The sequence below is a fragment of the Acanthochromis polyacanthus genome, chromosome 1 (assembly GCF_021347895.1).
Source record: "Acanthochromis polyacanthus isolate Apoly-LR-REF ecotype Palm Island chromosome 1, KAUST_Apoly_ChrSc, whole genome shotgun sequence".
Classification (NCBI taxonomy): domain Eukaryota; kingdom Metazoa; phylum Chordata; class Actinopteri; family Pomacentridae; genus Acanthochromis; species Acanthochromis polyacanthus.
In genome coordinates this window covers 54,852,864-54,865,856 of record NC_067113.1, presented here as the reverse complement: position 1 = coordinate 54,865,856, position 12,993 = coordinate 54,852,864, and the positions used below count along the sequence as shown (strand labels likewise).

Sequence of the window (12,993 nt, the reverse complement as noted above, 5' to 3'; positions counted from 1 at the left end):
CTTTCAGTTTCAGTGATTGATAAAAAAAATAGTTGGAGGGTATTTTTAGGCTTATAAATAAAAACAGGAACCACGCTTGAAGGTTAATCAAGCTTCAGCAATCAAACTGAAAATTAGGAAACAGCTGTTACTGGGTTTTAGCTGCAGTTAGTGGTTATGGCCAGGAAATAGTCTGGCCCCAATGAAACGGCAGAAAATCACTTTTACTCAAGTAATGTGCTGCTAATGTTTAGCATGCAGATGTGAGACGGACATCAGGCTCCTCCTAGCTGAACTGACTGACACTGACATGGCATCATTTCTACCATTTTGGTCTCATAAAACTTGACATTCCAGTTTGTTTCCACAGCTATGTGAGCATTTCCTGACCTCTCGGGGCCCCTCTGTGTTACCTCAAGAGTTTATTAGTGTCCAAATGCCTTCCAGCAAATCTTTGAAGTGTTCTGGAGAAGTGGTCGCACAACTAGAGCCTCAGGTGTTGCACAAGAGAGCACGACTTTACTGAACACCTGGAAGAGAGTCCAAACTACCTGTTAGCTGTCACTTGTTCAAAGAGTTCAACGTGTGGTGTTCAGTCACTGCAAAGCTGATAATCACCAGCTTGACTTCACAGCAGTTGTACATGTGGAATATGTCTTATTACAGATTAGATGTAATAATTTAATAATAATTAGTGGATTTGCTCAATAACTCCAGAATCATTTGTTCAATTAGAAGCACGCAAATTACCAGTTGAAAGGGATTTCTGTGTTTTTAATCACATCTCTCAAGAACTGTAAATTTTCATTCCCACCCTTACCATGCACGTATCCCCTATGATGTAACAGGAAAAGCAGCTGAACCAAATTAAAGAATCATTTCGTCATAAAATTCACACCCCAAAACAATTCTGCACAGCTCAGAGTCGACAAGATTTTTTATTCTTGTAAAAAAAAACCGACATCATGTACTGAGTAAACAAAGGAGCGCTCAAAATGAGCTTATTATTGCATTTGGAGGTTCAAAAAACAGCCCTGGCACAGAAAAAAAAAAAAGTTGAACAAGGCATTAAAAACATTAGAAAATAAAAACTACAGTGCAGAATGAGTGTGGAGTTGGATTCACAGATCAGCTCGGTCCCTCTCTGTTTTTCCTCGCGTTTGCTTGTTTTCTATCAAAGTGTGCAACAATCATGACATCAACCCTCAAGTTTGGGAAATGCTCCTTCTAGAAAGTAAGAGAAGTGGGTTGTAGTCACCTATCGTTTCCATACCTTGATGTGATCCTACTTTTCCTTCTTCTCGGGAGCTTTGGATAAACCTGCGAGTGTCTGTGTGGTCTTCTGCAGAGCCTCCTGGAGAGCAGTGATAGCCTGATCGTGGCCTTCTAGCTTGGCTGCTTTGCTTTCCAACCCAGCCACCATGTTGCTTAAACTCTCCAGCTGCTCCGGCTTCATCCTGCCGCTGCTGTCCTCCAGAGCAGTGAGCCTCTGCTGCAGATCCTCCACCTGGTTGGAGTCCTCTAAAGCAGCCATGTTGGACTGGAGCTCCTCCACTCTGCTCTTCACAGCCTCCAGCTCCTGCTCCAAACCACCTCTGGCTTTGTTCACGGCCTGCCCCTGAGAAGCCAGTTCACTCTCATGCGCGTCGTATTTGGCGAATAGTGATTCTACCTTGGAGCTGATGTCTGACACCGATGCTGACAGTGAGTCTCCGCTTTCCTCTGATGCTTTCACTCTGGTTTCTATGTTTTCAGATCTTGTCTGTGCCTGATCAGCTGCTTCGTTCACCTGCTTCTCGGCATTACGAACAGCATCAGTGAGCTCCTCCACGCTGCTCTCCAGTGTCATAGTTTTGTCATTCAGCATCTGAACTCCGGCCTCTACAGTGGACAATGACTGTTTCAGACTCCCGGTCGCCTCCTGAACCACTGACCTCACCGTTTCTATCTCCTGAGACAGTGAAGCTACTTCCTGGTTGCGAGTCTGGAGCTCCTTCCTCACTGCACCGATCTGCTCTCTGAGGGAATCAGCTGAAGTATCAGCTCCCTCTTTGGCTGTTTTGATTTCAGCTACAGCATCAACGATGGCGGACAGTTCTTGTTTGATGAGGGAAGGGTCTTCTATGTCGCCCAGCCGCGCTTTAAGGTCGGCCAGCTGGCTCTGCGCTTCGCCCTGAGCTTCGGTGAACTCGGCCACGCTGGCCTTGATGGACTGACTCACCTCAGCCAGACGCTCCTCCACAGTCTTCTCCAGAGAGGAGAAGTCCCTCTCTCGAGCCTCCTTCACCTCATTGATGCCCTCTGAAAGGTCCCTGAGCAGATCGTTCTGGAGCTTCTGGAGGGCCTCCTCCACCCTCCTCGTCTCCACCTCGCCCCTCTTCATCCGGCTGACGGCTCCCTCCAGCTCCACCCGAGTGATGCCCAGTGATGACTCCAGTCCGTCCACAACACTCCTCAGAGACTCCACCTGTACGACACATGGAAACACATGGCTTTCATGCACCATCGACACAACACGGCTTTACACATGAACACCGTGACTGTTCATAATCTCCAAAACATCAGCTTTTCATGACAGAAGAAAAAAGCTCTACATTCAGCTTTGTGATGATGCTTTTTTAGCTTAAAAAAACACTCAGAGGAACTCATTATTTATCCTGGAAAAAATCTAAATGACCAAAGTTTAGAGCTTCACAATAGAAAAAAATGAAATGTAATATTAAAATACTATCCAAACAATTGCACAGTTCGAAACAAAGGTGCAACTGAAACTCAATTTTGAAAAAAAAAAAAGTTCTTTACTACACTGTAAAAAATGTACATTTTATTTTTTTTCCATTTTTTCACAATTTAGTGTTACTTTACAAACATATCCAGTTTTGGTAAATAATAAATGATAAAATCACTGAAAAATATACAATTTACATGACAACCATTAAAAAATAAAAATAAAATATCATAGGCTCCAGCACCCCCCATGACAGTTTTTTTTTTTTTTTTACAGTTTATTATTATTATTATTATTAATAATAAATCTTTTTAAAAAGCAGCTTTCAGCAGTTTTAAGTCCTGTTAAAGATACTGTGTGGTAATATGTCTTCTCATACCATGTCATGTTCTCTAAGACACAAAAGAAGGATTTTTCCTTTCTTCAACTCCTTTTCTGCCTTTTCCAGCTTTTTTCCATACAAAATAAGCCATGAAAACGAACACAATGTAGGCTTTATTTCAAATGGAGTGAGTCTGAATCTTTTAATTACAGCTGAAAGTTTGCTGCTTTAGAAGTATGCAGAGTTCCCTATATCCATCCTTGTAAACGCACCCAACCCCCATCAGTACATAAAGTACAACAACATGATGGAAGGTTATGTAAATCTACACAAAGTCAACTCCACCAACAATAAACAGCAGTACGCACATGCTATGATACTAAAAATGAAGAACTGAAAACATTTGGGAGCTTTTGAACTGTTTTGCCACTTCTCTCCATTGATTCCCATCCCTCTCCACCTACCTGTTGAACGACACTCTCCATTTTGCTGCTCAGCTCTGCGCTCTGCTTTGCGCTCTCCTCATGCCTTGCGTTGGTCTGACGGATCTCCTCCACCACTTGTTGTAAATAAAAAGCAGCAAACCCTGCAGCGCCTATCAACGCGATATAAAACACTGCTGTCACAAGAAGCCCTAAGCAGCTTCCTGATCGTGGCCCCTGAGCTGCGGGGCCACTAACCCCGTTACTGCTGCTGCTGCTGCTGCTGCTCTTTGGGCTTTTCTTTGGCGCATCTTCCTGGCTGGATGCGGCGCTTTTCTCGCTGCTCTTGTGTCGGTTTTTCGCAGTCATCGTCAGCTGGGAGCTCGGTCGGACGTGTGTGTGAGAATGTGAGAGAGAAGTTTTTGGTTTTGCAGTCGTGGATGGGATGGAGAAGGTTTCCAGTCCAGGCCCACTGGCTGGACCAGCAGCGTATCAGTGAGCGCGTCGTGTCTTTCCACGGGGCTTTTTGCGCTGAGGTATGCGGATGGGGGCTGTCCCATGTTCAGCTCCAGCCTCTTTATTGGCCTTTTTTAATGACTCAAACCACCAGGAAACAATGAATGATTTGTGTTATCCTTGGAGCTAAGTGTTTAGGTTGTTTCAATCTTTGGATCACATAATAAGTTGGTCATACAAACAAAGTTAAGAAAGAAGTTTACGCGGGAGCATCATCCTCTGATCGTATCCAGATAAGCACTGCAGCTTAAGCGAATATTTGCAAAGTTTGACCCCTGCAAAAGCACGGAATTTAACTTTTAAATTGAATCTCAGCTATTCTTTACTGTAATTAAAGAAAAAAGGGACGCATCATTTGTGCGTAAAGTTGCACCAGCATTCCTTAAAGTTCACCATTCTGTGTATTACAGGCACAAACGTCTTAATTTCACTCTAATATTAATCTGACACATAAATGCTGTTATGTGCTGATGCAAACTTTCCGCAGACTGTTCACATGGAGCAGAGCAGTACAGGGAGGAGCTCCTCTTCCCTCCAGCTCGCTCCTCCTTTCATACGTGGCAGCAGCAGCCTCAGCACAGCAGACTGTCACATCTTATATCTGAGGAGCAGAGCTGCACAGCAGAAAACTCACAGCTTTAGTGTCCACAGACTGAGAAGTGAAGGCTCAAAGAATTCCTGTAACTGGATTTATTCCAGTAAAAAAGATGAAAGAGTCACAGTAAAAGTCAATTAGCAAATAAATGAACACTTTTCTGCTCAGTGTGAATGTACTTTGCCTTTTTCACTTAAAGGTCAGTAAATCAATGAAATGCACTGCAAATACCAGAAATTATCACTTAAAAATGCCAATAATTGCTTTATAATGCTCTTAAGTTTCATTATGCAGCCTTCTTTACCATCAAAAATGGTATTTTTCAATATTTAGCCCTTAATTTGACGTCATAACTTGCAGTTTCTTCTAGCATTAAACTCCACAGTTTGTACTGCGGGTGTTGTGTTTAGGTCAAATCCTAAAATGCAGCCTACGAACCACAAAATGACAAATATCCCTGGATGCAAAAATTCTCCTGACTCAATTGTATTCTGCAATTACTCTGCAAGAACTATTTGTACCCCGTTTAAGGTATGTTCTTAGTTTAAACACTAGATGTCACTAAACGAGCGTTTAGTGTACGTTTACTCCATGAGATGATTGTTTCTTTACAGTAAATAAATGTGAAAATAAAGCTTTGTTTTGCATGCAATGATAGCATTTTATGAGTAACAGGCTAAATTAATTGTTGATGTTTATTAAAAAAGAAATTAAGTGCCACAATCTTTAATTTCTCTAGTTATGTGCGGTCCAAAAATGGTCATTGAAAGCAACATAAAGCTTCCTTTATGAGTACACTGCACAGACAAATTATGTCCAAAAAGGACAAAATTTTTGCCAGATTATACTATAAGTGTAATAGCTATAAAAAGATAAAACAATTGTAGAGTTTCCAAAAGAAATAGATAATAACTAGTATGTCAAACTTGAGTTTTCAAGATTTTAAATAACTGTAAAGAGATCAAAAAAGCATCTAGATACATAAATGAAATTATATTCAGAAGGGTAACATAATGTGTGAGAATGAGTGTCAATATATTCTAGATACCTATCGTCATAAGTAGAGAAGTACACACCAGTTAAAATGGCAAAAGAAATCAAATAAATAAATTCATTAAAGATGCAAAATTTAGACCCCCTATTAGTCTGTTTCTGACATTTTTTTATTTATTTTTTTACATTTCTTTGGTCCATGTTGACAAATTTAATATGTATCTTCACCTGTGTGTATATTTACAGATACAAAGCTGGCTCTGTTGTATCTTAAAGATCTTATTGTACCATATTTTCCTAACAGCTTCTCTCTCAGATTGCAGGTTCACTTTGACGTTTCCAAAAGCAGAATAGGAGGCAGATATTTCTGCTATGAGGCTGCTCTCCTGTGGAATCGGCTTCCAGTTTGAGTTCTTTAAAGATTCTACTTTAAACTTTTTTTTGTGATAAAGCTGTCAGTTATGGCAGCTCAGGTGACTTTGAGCCATCCCTGATTAATGCAGCTATGAATTACACTGCTGGGAGACTTCCCATGATGCACTGACCACATCTCCTCCACTCTTCATCCTTTCTCTGTTTATGCAATTATATGCCACAAGTTCATACCACTAACTTTGTGTCTTATCTCTCGTAGTCTGTGTTTTGTTCTCTCTGCAGGTATGTTTGGTTGATAAGCTATATGTCTTCTCCTTTACCATTGTTTTCAAATCTACTATCCTTTTGTCTCTCTCCTTTACCTTTACTCGGACTACTTGAGCCTTCTTGAGCCTGATTCTACTAAAGGTTTCTAACAAATAAACTAATTTGTTTCTCTTTCCAGTTATGATTCTTTGGATATGTTGGTTTCTCTCGTTAATGTTTGAGTTATTTACCTTACTGTGTGAAGTGTTTTGTTATGTCTCATGTTGTGAATTGGTGCCATGCAATTTTTATTTTTATTTAACCTTTATTTATACAGGCAATCTCATTGAGACACTCGATCTCATTCTCAAGAGAGACTTGTCCTCAGATAACATAAGACAACACTGAGTCACTGACAAACAACACTAAGGGATCTGTACTTGACAGTGTAACAATATAATGTAACACTGAGTTACAGACAGGCTCATGACAAACACAACACAGACATCAAAATAAAACCAAGCCGAATTTAATTGCATGTTCATTTCGCCCCATTTTATTTAAAAGAAAAATAAGAATTATGGACAAAATAAGGCAAAATTATTAATTCATACAGAACACACACATATGGACAGAAACTGTAAAAATCGACACAAACAGACATAAATTGCACCCAGGATGAGGGAATGGGTTACTGCTAGTGATGCGCAGGTTTCCCAACAGACCATAAACGCATCACGAGGCTCCGCCCAGACGCCGTGACAACCGACGCCGCTCCGCCGTCCAGGTGAACGGTGTGCGATATTGCAGAGATCTGGACCGTTTTGGAGCTTATCAGAGGATCTGCATGAAATGGCCTAACGCGGTATGCTTTGTCTCGGAGCCCGGTTGTCTCTCGGACGTCTCGGATGCCGTCTCTCTCCCTCACCTCTCGGAGAATAGAGCGGGAACGCCGCTACCATGAAGACTGACAAGGGGATCAGAATTTGAGCTGTTTATACCGAGTGGTAAAAGCTAGCGGAGAGGCTCGGCAGCCAGCTAGCCAGACAGCTCACACACACCCGGCAGCGGCGGCTCGGATATCGGTTTTCCGCGGCCATGGCGGGGCTCATCAAGAAGCAGATCCTGAAGCATCTCTCCAGGTCAGTGGCGAGCGGAGGCTAACGGGCAGGGAGCGGGGAGGGAGGGAAGGACGACCGGTGGATACAGCTGTCAGTTAGCTAGCTGTCCTTAAATGACACTTTAATGTTCCGAGTGTGTTTCGTTGTGTGTGAATGTGAACGGTTTTGTTGTTTAGCCCACATTCGCGCTGTGTGTCGGACTTTCAGCCACGTTTTCAGCTGATGCAGCCTCTTTGACCTGGGACGTGGCTGCTAACGTGTTAGCATCGGAGCTAGCTCCGGCTAATCCCTCGACACTTGCTAAAGGCAGGTAGAACCAGTCGAGTGGTTGAGTCAGATTGTTTGAAACAACAATCTCAGCATTCCCGTAAAGGCAAATTTCCCCCCAGTTACCGGCAGCAAATACAATCAACACAAACCGCTGAACTGAGAGATTACAGCAACTATAAAAGTAATAATGAGAAGTTAGGGGCAGGGTTAGTGCTGTTTACAAGGGTTTAAACCCTGCTTATCTGGGAATTTAACCTCTATCAGGTATCAGAGTCAACACAGGCATTCAAAGTCCTCAGCACACAGGATAATATAATTTAGGAGGGGAAATCCACTATACTGCCACCTAATTCAACATAATAGACAGCCTGAGAGCTTCAGTAGTAGCTACTGGGTTTTTATTTCTGGTTCTTGAGGATGATTCATCATCATCAAACACGAACCATAAAGAAAAGCCTAGCTGCTTTTTCTCTTATGATTACCATGACCTGGATGACTAAGAATCTACACAGACATGTTAGCATGTTGCATCACTTTCAAGCTCCCTCTTATGTACTTAGAGATGAATGAACTTAATATAGGTTCAGGATCTGTTTATTGGCGCTGTCACAAGCTGCACAAGACTCCATTTCTTTTTTTATGTCTCGCTGTTATGGGTAGCATTAAGCTCTCCCCTGCTTTACATGCATTATTTATTCTTTTCCACTGTCCCTCAAGGGACTTTCAGTGGGCTGCTTCCTCGTTTTGTACCCGGGGTGGGGGGGTGGTAGCTTGAAACATACAGCAAACTGAATTTAGAACACCTTTTACTCAAACAGTAGAGTGCATTGAATAATGATGATAGTTGCAGGGCAGTATATTAAACTCAAAGGTGGACAGAGCTCAGAAGTGGTGTAAAAAAAAAAGCAGCTGTCATATTTATATTGCAGGTCACAGATGAGTTAGTTTTGGAAAACCTCATCAGTATGCCACTGGACCGGTTTGTGTTCTTGAATAGGAAAGGCGATGGTGCTTAGTGAGGAAAGTCTTTGTGGCGGCCGAGTTGTCATGAATTTGTCATCCAGTGGTTAATACCTTAATGAGTGTTTAGTATCGCTTTGTCATTCAAACGCTTGCACAATGTCACAGCTGAAAAATGCGATGTCTGCAACACACAGCCCATGGGTTGTTTGTCCTTCAGTGTCCTAGTGAATTTAAGTGTGTGTTGAGATAATGCACGTTTCTGCACATGACTCTGTTTGCCCTCAGCAGCATTAGCATCTCCACTGACAGGAAATGGCTAGAAGAAAAGTGATGTCATCTGTCTTTGAGCTTGTCATCTGATCTTCGTCCTGGTCGGATTGGTCTGTTGCCGTGCGGAAGCCGACCTGTCTGACGGTCGGCCAATCCTGCGCCGCTCAGTGTAGTGATGTCACGATAAAAGTGCTGGTGTCAGAATGCCAAAGCAGCATTACCTTATAGACTCCAGCTGGAAGAGTGTCATTATGTATGCTTGGATGATTCAGAGTAAGAGTTTGTCTGTTCAGTTGCAGCATTGTGCTGCTTTATCAGCATCAGCCGGGAGTAGTTGTGCTGCAATCCGGCTTATTTATACATCCTGTAGGTGTGCTTACACAGCTACAGGTTCTGTTGCGGGTGTCAACATCACAGCTCAGCCTCCATGCCTGACTGTTGCAGAGGACGCACGCGTGTCCAATATTATCTGTGACCAGGACGAGACTGTTCAAGTCAGGCAGCACCACATCTTTACAGTTCACTGGCCATGAAGTCTGCACTGACTGTTCCTCCTCTGGCCAAGACAAGTGCACTTAGCCGTGCATGAGATATTAAACTAGTTGAGGAGGTCTTCTTGTACAATGTGAGCTGAAAGAAGAAACCTTATGTGTGACTTTTCATGCATAAGGATGAATGTAATGTGAACGCTGAGGAGTTGCTGGCGTACACGTGTTGGCCTAATGTGACTGTGTATCGATAAAGTGATTCATAGACTCAGGTAGCCCCTGAGGGTGAGTTGTTGACGAAGTGTGTGTTCGTCTGCCTTACAGACGGGCTTGGATATCGACAGGACTCTGGCTCCGAGCCAGACAAAGCAAGATCCTGTTACACACACAGACACTCACAATTATGCAGTCATTAGCACAACATTAAGTCCACCTGTCTAACGTTGTGTAGGTCCTCCTTGTGCCTCCAAAACAGCTCTGACCCATCGGGCCGTGGACACAGGACCTGACTGGGGGTGACTTGTGGTGTCTGGTACCGTTGACAGTTGATCCTCTGAGTCCTGGGGGTTCTGTGGTGGATCGGGCTCGTTGTGGCTCAATCCCTGCTGCTCGATCACATTGGGGTCTATTGGGTGAAGGTCTTGGACTCTTCAGTTTTGCAGAAACATGGTGCTGTCAAATGAGCCTGGTGGAGTGTTGTGGTGAGGTGCATTGTCCTGCTGGGGGAGACCGCTGGCACTGGGTAGTGTTGTTGCCATGGAGGGGTGTGTGCTTGGTCTGCAGCAGTGTTTGGGTGGGTGGTACACATCTACGTAATACTCACATGAATGCCAGGACCCAGACTTTCCCAGCTGAATGCATTGTAATGAGACGATTAGTGTTTTTTTTTTTTTGTCTTAAATGTTGTGGATGGTAGGTGTTAATATGCTCAGTCACACTGGAGAAGGTTTCTCTGCTTTCACAGTGAGGTAAAAAGTCAGACTCGGTTGCAGAGCAGGAACATGGAGCTGGTAAAGCTCCATGCAAATTTACGGTTTCAACTTTACATTAATCGATATGTCTACATTGATTGAATGTCTTTTCTGCTCTTTTTTTTTTGATAGATATTTAGTTTGTCTACCTTGATTCAGCTCATGCTTGGAAAACTCAGTCCTCTTCAGAAATCATCCAGAGTCATGTTGCAGGAGTTTATTTTCGCTTTAAATTAACCATTCAGTCTCACACACTCAAAATCACCTTTTAAATCATTCATGCTATTCAGTAAAAGCTCCACCTGGGAAAAAAAAGCATCCTCAGATTCAACTGGTATCCGCTGCAAAACTTTAAGGTCAAACTCGGCAACATCTGTGAACATTTGGAAGACAAACAAGTCGACTTGTCCTCACCAGGCAAGAGCAAGATTTAAGCAACTCCAGCAACAAAATACATTTTACTTTTGCCTACTAAAAACTGTAAATTAGATGGTGAATAACAGCCACATAACAGTGAGTCAGTAAACACTGATGTCATTGAATCTGCTCAAAAGATTCCCAACTGCATCTCTGCCAAATTTAATTCAACACAAATGACACAGAACAAATGTTCCATCCATTGTGACCGCAGCAGTACGAGATGCACTAAGAGTTTTTATAACAGATACAGGCTGGTCCTAGTACAGAGACCTGCAGGGTGAAGAGGTCGATGACATTTTGATCCAGAAAATGTGATTTTGCTTTAAAATGACCCTTTCCTGTCCCATAGTATCATAGTTACAGAGTGAAATGGTTGGTCACAGGACCGCAGCACTACTGCTAATTGTAGACGACATAACTCACCTCCTCGGTCACATGGGAATGAAGCAGTTTTAAGCGGTGGAGGGAGATGCTTGATGTGTGTTTACGGTGCATTCGATGGGCAAACGTCCACAGAATGAAAAGATTATCACTGTCGTCTAATAGACAGAGTTCACGGCCTTAGGGATTAGGTTTAAAGCCAAGCTGGTATTTGAGGACCCAAGAAGTCCTGACATTAGGCCTGCAACTAACCATTATTTTCACTGTTGATGACACTGGTGATTATTTTTGATTGATTGACCAGTTGTTTGGTATATGAGATGGTGAAAAATGTCAATCAGGGTTTCCTAAAGCCCAAGCAAAGGTCCTCGGATATCTTGTTTTGTCTACAACCCAAAGATGAAACCTGAACATATTCAAATTTAAACAGCTGGAATCGGATAATTTTTACTTTTTAAACCGTGAAAATTAGTCAAGCCAATTAATCGATTATCCTAAGTTGTGATTTACTTAATAGTTCATTGTTATTATTTTTACAGATTGACATAAAAGGAGAGTTGACACACTTATCTCTGCTTTCTAGGGTTTAACGTTAAATGTGTTGTATTTAAATTTAGTCGTAAGCCAGAAGTTTCCATCCTGCTAGTGATTGTTTTATATGATTCAATAAGATGATCCCAACAGAATTTCATCTTCTTTTAATGAGAAGAGGAGACAGTTTTGGGAATTGTTTTTTGCTCTGCATCAGCTGAGATTGAGCGCAAGAGATTGCATCTGACTATTACTATGACGTGTGTCGGTCTTTTGCATCACAGGACGTTTAGCGCTAACCGCAGTGTTAGAAATGGATCCGTTGCTTCTGCTGTGTTTGTCATCAGGATCCTCTTTTGGCCTGGCTCTCTCCACGCTGCAGTAACTGTGTGATGATGCACCGCAGCGATGATGAACTCCACTATTCCCAGTGTTATCGCTCACTGCTGGTGGGCAGGCTATTATGGCATGAGTCATGACTGAGTGCCGAGCTGTGGGTGTCTCATCAGTGTGTAGCTGTGAAGCACTTCTAGTGTGTGGGTTGCGTTTTTGCAGCGTGTGTGTCACAGCGACATTTGGCTGGGGTCCCTCCAGGCCTTGGCGTCCTCTGCTGCTGTGTAACCTGGGTCTCGGATTGTTCTCTCCTTCACACTAACCTTTTTGCTGCCTCCACAGGGCCATAAATATTCCACGACTGTGGGTTCCTCACCGCCGAAACAAACTCACTTGGCTTTAGCAGGGCTGTTTTGTTGTGTAGGTGTTTGTGTATGGAGCATAGAAAGTAATTCAAAAAATGGTTCTGTCCTCTCGACACATTTTAATTAATTAAATAATGAAAAATATATTTATAATTTAGTGTTGTTTTTGTTGTCTTCATCTTGAATGATCAAATCTACAAAACTTCACAGGTGCATTTAATAGCTGAGCGTAGAGATGGCATTTACAAATTGCTTGTATTGTTTGGCTTAAAGCTCCCGAAATTTCAGTTTACTTTCATAAAAGAAAAAACTGAGATCAAAGAATTTTAAGAATTTTTTTAAGGGCTGCATGATACAACAAAAAACAAACAAAAAGAAACTGGCATTGTGATTAATATTTTTTCTGCTATATGTTTTCCGTGAAAGCTCACACTTTTATTCATGTGCTAACATAATTGCACAAAGGTTTTCTAATCATCAATGAGCCTTTCAACTAGGGATGTGCGCGACTAGTCGTTTAATCGTTTAACCGCCTACTCATTTATTAAACGTTTAGTATTTTACTAGTCGGTTAAACGCTGCATTAAGCATCATGCACCTTGTCCCCGACAGGGCGCCGCCATGCAGCTCTATGCTCGGCCGTGCGCCGCACGCTCGTCCCGTCTGGGCTACCTGGTTGATCCTGCCAGTAGCATATGCTTGTC

The 12,993-nt window shown here is 42.5% G+C and overlaps 2 protein-coding genes across 4 annotated transcripts in view; one reads left to right on the top strand and one right to left on the bottom strand.

The window, feature by feature from the left end:
- Positions 1 to 732: 732 nt before the first annotated feature.
- ckap4 (cytoskeleton associated protein 4) lies at positions 733 to 3,975 on the bottom strand. Its single transcript, XM_022212571.2, has 2 exons — positions 3,494 to 3,975; positions 733 to 2,446 (listed from the first exon to the last, which is right to left on the bottom strand). The coding sequence occupies exons 1-2, from the start codon at positions 3,818 to 3,820 to the stop codon at positions 1,265 to 1,267; spliced, it is 1,509 nt and encodes a 502-aa protein (XP_022068263.2). The 5' UTR covers positions 3,821 to 3,975; the 3' UTR covers positions 733 to 1,264.
- A 2,943-nt stretch (positions 3,976 to 6,918) lies between these two features.
- The window catches only part of bltp3b (bridge-like lipid transfer protein family member 3B), a 45,912-nt gene continuing 39,837 nt past the window's right edge, over positions 6,919 to 12,993 (top strand). For 2 of the 3 annotated variants that reach the window (XM_022212578.2, XM_022212577.2), the window contains exon 1: positions 6,920 to 7,318. In XM_022212578.2, the coding sequence (XP_022068270.1) occupies positions 7,275 to 7,318 (44 nt within the window). In that variant the 5' untranslated portion in view covers positions 6,920 to 7,274. Of the gene's footprint in view, positions 7,319 to 12,993 lie in introns of all 3 variants that reach the window. The other variant, XM_022212576.2, reaches the window with a different exon arrangement.

Coding starts and splice junctions, on each gene's coding strand:
- ckap4 (XM_022212571.2), bottom strand. CDS start 3,820: ATGACTGCGAAAAACCGACACAAGAGCAGCGAGAAAAGCGCCGCATCC. Junction 2,447..3,493: donor TGGAGAGTGTCGTTCAACAG/GTAGGTGGAGAG, acceptor TGTGTCGTACAG/GTGGAGTCTCTGAGGAGTGT.